The sequence below is a fragment of the Ochlerotatus camptorhynchus genome, unplaced genomic scaffold (assembly GCF_037179485.1).
Source record: "Ochlerotatus camptorhynchus isolate MF236.1 unplaced genomic scaffold, CSIRO-AGI_Acam_v1.1 ptg000651l, whole genome shotgun sequence".
In the NCBI taxonomy this organism is placed as follows: domain Eukaryota; kingdom Metazoa; phylum Arthropoda; class Insecta; order Diptera; family Culicidae; genus Ochlerotatus; species Ochlerotatus camptorhynchus.
The window spans coordinates 85,094-94,529 of NW_027041130.1; the positions used below are offsets into that span (position 1 = coordinate 85,094).

Genomic DNA, 9,436 nt, shown 5'->3' on the forward strand with positions numbered 1-9,436 from the left:
TTTGCAGTTCCTTGATCTCCAACAAATTTTGATTAACAAAATGGATGTTTGCATTGTTTGCTTTCACTGTCGATGCGCTGTTCCGGGGTACGTCAAGGGATTAAGTCGTCATATTAATTGGCATATTATAAACGGTGAATTGCACCAGGATTCGTACTTTTATGACTGCACATTATCTACTTTTAATACAACTGGGTAACACGGTACAATAATGAACCAAATAACTGTCTTATCAGTTAAATTGCAGCAAAATAAACAAAACAAAATACTGGGTTTTCCAGTATACGCAACTCAAACCAATTACTGAATCAACAGTTATTTTTGACAGATTGACTTTACGGACAGTTCGGTTATGCAAATTATTTTTGTGATGATAACTGGGCGATCCGCAATTCAAAAACCCAGTAATATTTTACTGACTCCAGTAATCTAAAGTTAGTGTGTAGAGTTTAAGTAACAAATTCATGTATAAAAGGTTTCGAAGAATAAAGAATCGGGGCAGTTGTTCTGATGAGTTTATTATCCGAGGTTTGCTAGGTGCGGACGAGCACAGTTTCAACCTCAGGATAAAAGATCATCAGAGTTGTTCCTAAAGCAGTAGTTGGAATTGCACTGTCTTTCATTTTACGGAGAAAGAAAGACCACGCGAGTTGTTGCTCTACGTTGGGCACTTCAACACGGGAGTGAAACATGGATGCGCAACGGAAGATATGAGAACTTCATCGCAGACTCAGCAAGGAATGATCCTGATTCTGCTCCTGATAGGGTGAGTACACAGATATATTACCTTATTATAAGAATTTTACGCGTACAATATTATAAATAGTGTACATTTCAATTTTTTTTCTTATTCAAAAAAAAAATTATGACAAGTCAATTATTGATAATATGTAATTTACATTGAGAGGTTTGATCCAATTAAATTCGACATACGAAATTATGTTTTAAGCCAGAAAAAAATAATAATAAGAGTAAATGTCAAGGCTAAAAGACATAAAAGATCACTTAGAGAAAGAATATTTAAATTTATGCAAAAGTAAGTCTAGAGCAAGATCTCTGTTGAATACGAACTTAACCGTGATTCCACACGGCTACCTCACCTCAGTGAGTAGGACGATCTCACTTACCTCAGTCAGAAACCGTAATCCATACAGTCACTAACCGTCTCGCCAAGGAATATCAATCAGCAGTCGTGTCCCACACGACCACCAATGTACCCACGCACTAGCGACTCACACTCGTAGAGCCACCGGTTGGGATCTCTCGAAGAACGGCAGCGGTCGTATCCCTACGACCACCAACACACTCACACTGAGTCACTGCCGGAGGAAATCCAAACACGCACTGTCGTGTCTCACACGACCACCAAACACACCGGAATTATCGGTCGCCTCGTTGACCGACGGAACTTGCAGCACCGACCGGCCCGTCAGTCGATGCATACACAGCCGCACAATTTACGGAATGGCCGACTCGTTGGCCGCAAGAGAATCGGAATTATCGGTCGCCTCGTTGACCGACGGAACTTGCAGCACCGACCGGCTCGTCAGTCGATGCATACACAGCCGCACAATTTACGGAATGGCCGACTCGTTGGCCGCAAGAGAATCGGAATTATCGGTCGCCTCGTTGACCGACGGAACTTGCAGCACCGACCGGCTCGTCAGTCGATGCATACACAGCCGCACAATTTACGGAATGGCCGACTCGTTGGCCGCAAGAGAGAATCACCGATCGGCTCGTCAATCGGTAGATTGCAACAATTCGACTGGTCGCCTCGTTGACCAGTTGGAACAGAAAACTCTAATTTAGCTTATTTAGTCCTGAAAGGGACTGTTGTTCGATGTACTGCTCGTCTTAATAAAAGGGTTTCAGCTCCACTTTATTTTAGAGATGTTGACGATACAAAGGTTGATGTTATAATGAATAAAAAATAATATGCCCGCTCTATTTATACCCTCTCCCGTTCGCTCTCTTCCCTGCCATTCGTCGATGGCACCGACCAATTGATGCGTACTACTTCCCTCACATTTCCCCTTGCCCGCATAGCTTTCCCACTCCTTCCACTCCCCTTTCTCATTGATGCCGTGTGTTATTGTTCGTCACGAACATCCTCCCACCGGTTGGAATAGCATTCCAACTACTCGTCATGGTTAAGAATCGGCAGAGGTGCCAGTTTGCTAACTGCGCGTCGAAAAATGCCAGTCGTTGTCTTCACGTCAGCTACCCGGATGCGACCGTCCTTTCCTGGATGAACTTGAACAATTCTTCCCAGCTTCCAGGATTGCACGGGTTGATTGTCTTCCATCAAAAGAACAACGGTGTCGAGTTTCACGTTTGGTTGTTGCTGTGTCCACTTGGCCCTTGATTGAAGCGTAGAAAGGTAGTTTCGAGTCCACTTTTTCCAAAATTGATCTCGAAGGTGGTTGAGATATTGCCATCTCGACAACCGGTTTGTTGGGACGTCATTTAGAGATGGCTTCAAGATTGGCTCCAAAGGTCGCCCAAGCATCAAGTGAGCCGGAGTTATCGGCAGCGGCTCGTTTGGATCTTCTGACAATGCATAGAGGGGTCTGGAATTAAGAATAGCTTCGATGTGAGTTAAAACGGTTGAAAATTCTTCAAATGTCAAGACTGAATTCCCTAAAGCCCTTGTCAAATGTGACTTAACGACCTTAACACCCGCTTCCCACAATCCTCCAAAATTCGGAGACCTTGGAGGAATGAATTCCCACTCAATTTCCCTTTTCAACATAGAATCATTAATCTTCGTTATGGAAACGTCATCACGAAACATGAGAAAAAGTTGATGAAGTTCCTTTGAAGCACCAGCGAAGTTTGTGGCATTATCTGACATAATTTTGCGAATCAAACCACGCCGATTAATAAATCGATCTAGTGCAGCGAGAAATGCCTCTGTAGTCAAATCAGAGACCAACTCAAGATGTATGGCCTTTGTAGTAAGGCACACAAACAATGCGATGTATGCCTTGACATGTTTCGGTTTGTGTTTGCCTTCTTTAACTATCACTGGACCGGCATAATCGACTCCAGTCAGTTCGAAAGCAGTGGCAGCGTTCACGCGGTCCGCTGGAAGATTTCCCATCAATGGTTGTAGTCCTCTTGGTTTGACCTTGAAACACGGAACACAACTCCGCGTCACCTTTCGAATAGCTGAACGAGCATCCGTTATCCAGAACCTTTGACGAACTACTGCGAGCAACCCAGATGGACCGTCGTGGAGCCTTTCTTCATGGTACTGACGAATCAGCATCTCCGTTACTCGATGATTTCGTGGAAGTAATATCTGATGTCTGGCATCGAATGGCAGCTTAGAATTTTGAAGTCGACCTCCGACACGTAAAAAACTTTCCTCATCGATGAATGGCTGAAGAGCCGCCAAGCGTTTTGGCACTTCATTACGTTGTATACACCGAATCTCTTCACGAAGCTCTGTCTGTTGTAAAACACGCACAATGAATCCCATAGCCCCTTGCATGTCCTGCACCGTGATCCTGTGACAAAGACTGCGTTTCTCCTTTGGCGTTCGAACAAGACGGATAAATCTCACAACTTGCGCCAAGACGCGTTGCAACTTGGAAAAGGAACTGAACCGATCTAGCACTGGCTCACTTTCCACTGTTGCCATTGAATTTGATACCATGGTCTCTCTTAACTCTGGAATCAATTCTTCCGGATCATCTGGTGTTGTTTCAACTTGGTAATTCAGCTCACGTAAAAACAGTGGACCATTCCACCACATATCACAACCATTCAAATCCCCTGGAAAACAGCCTCTGGATACAATATCAGCGGGATTCTGCGCAGATCTAACATATTCCCATTGGTAGTCACTCGTAAGCTCGTTTATTTCCAATATTCGATTTCGTACATAGACTTGTAGCTCGTCTACATTTTTCTTCCTCCATGCCAACACAACTTGACTATCCAACCACAGTTTAACATCACGGAACTCCATCTTCAACTCTGGAATCACCTTCGTAATCAATCTTGCCAGCAACAGCGCCCCACATAGTTCAAGTCTTGGAATTGTAGATCCACGAATAGGAGCAACTCTTGACTTGCTACAGAGAAGCCTTACTGAGGTAGTCCCATCCTTTCGAACGCAACGCAGATAAACACAAGCTCCATACGCTGTCAATGACGCATCCGAAAACCCGTGAATTTCCACTAGCTCAACCTCGGCAACTACAACACATCTCGGAATTCGAATCTCGTTCAGCTTCATCAAAGACCCATGGAACACCTTCCATTCAATCAGCAAATCACCTTCCAAGGAATCATCCCACCCCAATGAGCTCACCCACAGTTTCTGCATAATCACTTTGGCTAGTACTATTACTGGTGAAATCAGCCCGAGAGGATCAAATAATTTAGCAATCTGGGACAAAATGTATCTTTTTGTAACCTTAAAGTCTTCTGGTACAGGTTCGAGTTTTTTCGAAAAAAGAAACTGATCACTATTTGGATTCCACAAGAGGCCCAGCGTCTTGATTGTCTCGTTCGCACAACAGTCTTCAATTGGTACTAATTTTTCTCGATGCGCGTCTGGGACACCCTCAAGCACTTCTTCATGATTAGAACACCATTTTCTCATTGGGAACTGACCCTTCAACATCAATTCCTCCACATCTGCTCGCAATTGCTTAGTAGCTGACAAAGTCGATGCACCAGTCAAAATATCGTCCATATAGCAGTCTTCCTGGATCACTATTGCAGCTTCTGGAAAATTGATGCTCTCATCTTTCGCCAACTGGACCATTGATCGAACTGCTTGGAATGGGGCAGCTGAGGTACCGTAGGTGACCGTTGCCAACTCAAATACCTTCAGCCTCTCACCTGGATTGTTGCGCCAATATATCTTCAGGTATCGTCTATGGCTAGGATCCATCCTCACTTGCCTGTACATTTTCGATGCATCGGCCGAAAATACATAAATATGTAAACGAAATCTCAAGACTACGAAGAACACTCCCTTTTGGATTGTTGGGCCGACCATCAAAACTTCGTTCAAGGACAATCCGTTTGCCTTGGCTGTCGCATCGAACACAACACGTAACTTAGTGCTGCTACTTGTAGGTTTCAGCACAGCATGGTGGGGTAGAAAATAGGATTGCAGACCTGATGGATCATCTGTTTCATTCACCTCGTAGCAGTGGCCTAGGGTTCCATACTCATCAATGAAATCTTGATACTGCCTCTTCATTTCGGGATTTTTGGATAGTCGTCTTTCGAGTAGAAAAAATCTCTTCATCGCTAATTGCCTTGAGTCACCTAGCAGATCAATGTTGTCTCGAAATGGCAGCTGAACAACGAATATTCCGTCTTCCTCTCGACGATATGTACGACAAAAATGGTCTTCCACTTCACGTTCTTCGTTGGTCCAAGAGTTTGTTTCTGGTACCTCCTCTTGATCGAAAAATCTCTGGATACGCTGCTCCAAGCTATCTTCAGAAGTAATGCACATCACAGTAGCTTCTTCGCTTTCATTCCTTTCCAGCACACCAGCAACCACCCATCCGAATTCCGTGTCGTACAATGTTGGAAGATTATTCGCCAGCTTCAACTGAGCCTGTTTCAAAATCGCGAAAAACAGCTCAGCACCGACCAAAATATCCACTTCACAAGGTTTGTTAAAATTCGGATCAGCCAACACAACTCCAGGAGGGAAATTCCAATCGGTCACATCAACAGGAATGCTAGGAATTCTGCCTGTTACCCTGGGCGTTACCAAACAATCCACATTGCTCATGAAATCACTGTAATCGGAGGACATCCGCAATAAAACTCGGTGTTTGATATGAGATTTCACTCCTCCTACCCCGACTACTGGAACATTGGTGGCATACTTCGGAAGTGCCAATGCCTTTACGGCAGCTTCAGATACAAGGTTGACTTGAGATCCGGAATCAAGCAACGCACGAATTTTGTGAACCTTTCCACTCCTCGAAGCTACGTTTACCAAGGCTGTCATTAACAGAACCTGCTTGACTTGCTTATGAATGCTTGAACATGGTGCGGATACAGGGTTCTCTTCAGTGGCAGGAGCATCATTCACAATTACTGGTTGTGTGTCGGACTGAATTGTATTGGAACTGGACGACGGATAATGAAGCATCGTATGATGTTTCTTAGAACACTTCGAACACGATTTGTCAGATGAGCAGATTGCACTTACGGAGGCAATTAAAACAAAGATTTGCTTCTCTCACCTTCACAACTCTCTCGTCAACGCTCATGTTCAAAAAAGATGGACACTTGTAATTTAGGTGTTGTCCCGAGCACAAATCACACAAAATATCGGATGGATTCGCTGTAGCTACATGAGCATTCCGCCATGACGGAGTACTCTTCGTAGGGATTGGTTTGGAAGCTCTTTGTATATCGGTCTTGTCTGCTTCACACCTTTCTAGCACTTGACAGCAGTTCTTAAGAAACTTCAATGTTTCCCCAAGGTCTGGCAATTCTCCATGTTCCATAGTCTGCTCCCACTGTTTTCGGGTATCTCCATCGAGGCACATTGTCAGCAACTTCGTCACAATTAAGTTAGCTGTTCCTTCAACGGGATGATCCATATACCGCAATCCTTCCACATGTCTATTGCAGGTATCGAGCAAGTTCCTCAGCTCCTTGAAATTTGATTTAGCGATCGGCTTCATATTTAACAAACCGGTAATATGTGTATCGATAATGACTCGTGGATTTTCGAATCGCTCCTCTAGCAATACCCACGCTCGCTCATAGTTATTGTCGTTAATAACTTGGGCATCCAATATACCGGAAGCTTCTCCCACGAGAGCTTTGTCCAAATAATGGAGTTTTGTTGCATCGGAATCACCACATCTTCCGATAAGGTCGTTGAATAATGCCTTGAATTTTGGCCACTCCTCATACTTCCCACTGAATGTCGGGATTGGTGCTTTTAGTGGCTGTTGTTGAACTATTATCCGTTGAACATCCTTCCTCTCTGGATCATCTCGGAAAAAATCTATTAGCTGATTCAACTTTACCAAAGCATCTGTATGCAAAGCATCGAATTCCTCCATCTTGGTGTCTTGTTCCTCCATCTTTCCAGGTGAACAGATCGACATAACCTCATCGTGCTTCTTCGTATATTCAGCATAGTGGATTTCAAGTTTCCTTTCCAAGGCTTTGAGCTGTGCAAGGCTCGTGGTATCGGTATCCTCGATAGCTTGATCCAGCTTCTTCACAATGGCAGAAACTCTTGCTTTCACTTGACCCCGTTGATGAACAATTTGCTTCAGCTGTTCCATATTCTCTGGGTTTGAATTTACCACTCACTTCACAAATCACTCTTCTCACGCCTTATTCAGTTTTGTTATCACCGATATCAATTGTTCAATATTCACGAGACACTAATACGCGAACGCGACGATATTGCAAATCGACAAAACGAGCCGACCCACGCACCGGTGTGGAAAACGCGAAGCGCACTCAAAAACAATTTCTGATATCAGGAAATAGGATTCACTGTTCTTTTTGGTTTCAATTTATGAAATATTGTTCAATGGTTACTCACGGTTTAGATGACTCTTGACACTCTTGGACAACCGGGGACTGTAAGCCGGTTGGATCTCTCACAGATTGTTATCCGGTTCGGGATGAACCAAATGTTGAATACGAACTTAACCGTGATTCCACACGGCTACCTCACCTCAGTGAGTAGGACGATCTCACTTACCTCAGTCAGAAACCGTAATCCATACAGTCACTAACCGTCTCGCCAAGGAATATCAATCAGCAGTCGTGTCCCACACGACCACCAATGTACCCACGCACTAGCGACTCACACTCGTAGAGCCACCGGTTGGGATCTCTCGAAGAACGGCAGCGGTCGTATCCCTACGACCACCAACACACTCACACTGAGTCACTGCCGGAGGAAATCCAAACACGCACTGTCGTGTCTCACACGACCACCAAACACACCGGAATTATCGGTCGCCTCGTTGACCGACGGAACTTGCAGCACCGACCGGCCCGTCAGTCGATGCATACACAGCCGCACAATTTACGGAATGGCCGACTCGTTGGCCGCAAGAGAATCGGAATTATCGGTCGCCTCGTTGACCGACGGAACTTGCAGCACCGACCGGCTCGTCAGTCGATGCATACACAGCCGCACAATTTACGGAATGGCCGACTCGTTGGCCGCAAGAGAATCGGAATTATCGGTCGCCTCGTTGACCGACGGAACTTGCAGCACCGACCGGCTCGTCAGTCGATGCATACACAGCCGCACAATTTACGGAATGGCCGACTCGTTGGCCGCAAGAGAGAATCACCGATCGGCTCGTCAATCGGTAGATTGCAACAATTCGACTGGTCGCCTCGTTGACCAGTTGGAACAGAAAACTCTAATTTAGCTTATTTAGTCCTGAAAGGGACTGTTGTTCGATGTACTGCTCGTCTTAATAAAAGGGTTTCAGCTCCACTTTATTTTAGAGATGTTGACGATACAAAGGTTGATGTAATAATGAATAAAAAATAATATGCCCGCTCTATTTATACCCTCTCCCGTTCGCTCTCTTCCCTGCCATTCTTCGATGGCACCGACCAATTGATGCGTACTACTTCCCTCACATTTCCCCTTGCCCGCATAGCTTTCCCACTCCTTCCACTCCCCTTTCTCATTGATGCCGTGTGTTATTGTTCGTCACGAACAATCTCTATACGGAATTACAACAAAAAAGCAACTCTTAAAGGATGCTTTAGAGGAATTCGCTTCTATAGTTGAAAAATATGAATATCGACTTCCAATAGAGCAGTGGAATATATTGACAGACGATTTTGAATTCGTAAAAACAAAAGTATCGTTATCTTTAAAGATACTAGATAACACAGCTATAATCCCTGAAAAAGAGCATAACAAAGACAGACGTCATTCGGAAACTTTTCTGGAGATCGTCTTACCGAAATACAAACACAACGATTTAGTGGACTTAGAAGACTCAAGGATTCTCTCTTCAACCCAAACAGAAGAGGAATTAGAATCCATCAATCAGTCTAGTTTTCTGGAATACATTGAAAAACTAGAAACAGAATACATTAGGGATAGTTCTGTTATTAATAATTACACAAATAGGCAAGACAATACCAATATCCAGAAAGTAATAAGAGACTTTCAGAGAAATAGCCGCCTTTTTAATCGATTGCTTAAAAAACCAATCAAAATGGAAGAATTTCCAACGGAAAGAGCTATTCAATGCATTCCAGAGTTCAGAGGCGCGGCCTTGGAACTACCATCGTTCCTATACCAGTGTGATTTCTTTGCTAAGAAATTGCAAGTTGAAGAATCGCATGAGCCTTTAATTCAAGTGATTTTAATGAAATTAAAAGGTCCTGCATCTGGGTATTTCAAACGCATTTATGCAGAAACATGGCCCGAAGTAAA

The 9,436-nt window shown here is 44.1% G+C and overlaps 1 protein-coding gene across 1 annotated transcript; it reads right to left on the minus strand.

Annotated features, from left to right (window-relative positions):
• Positions 1 to 6,562: 6,562 nt before the first annotated feature.
• Positions 6,563 to 7,295, minus strand: LOC135714477 (uncharacterized). The gene is made up of 2 exons (XM_065237853.1): positions 6,692 to 7,295; positions 6,563 to 6,618 (listed from the first exon to the last, which is right to left on the minus strand). The coding sequence occupies exons 1-2, from the start codon at positions 7,293 to 7,295 to the stop codon at positions 6,563 to 6,565; spliced, it is 660 nt and encodes a 219-aa protein (XP_065093925.1).
• Between the last annotated feature and the right edge of the window lie 2,141 nt (positions 7,296 to 9,436).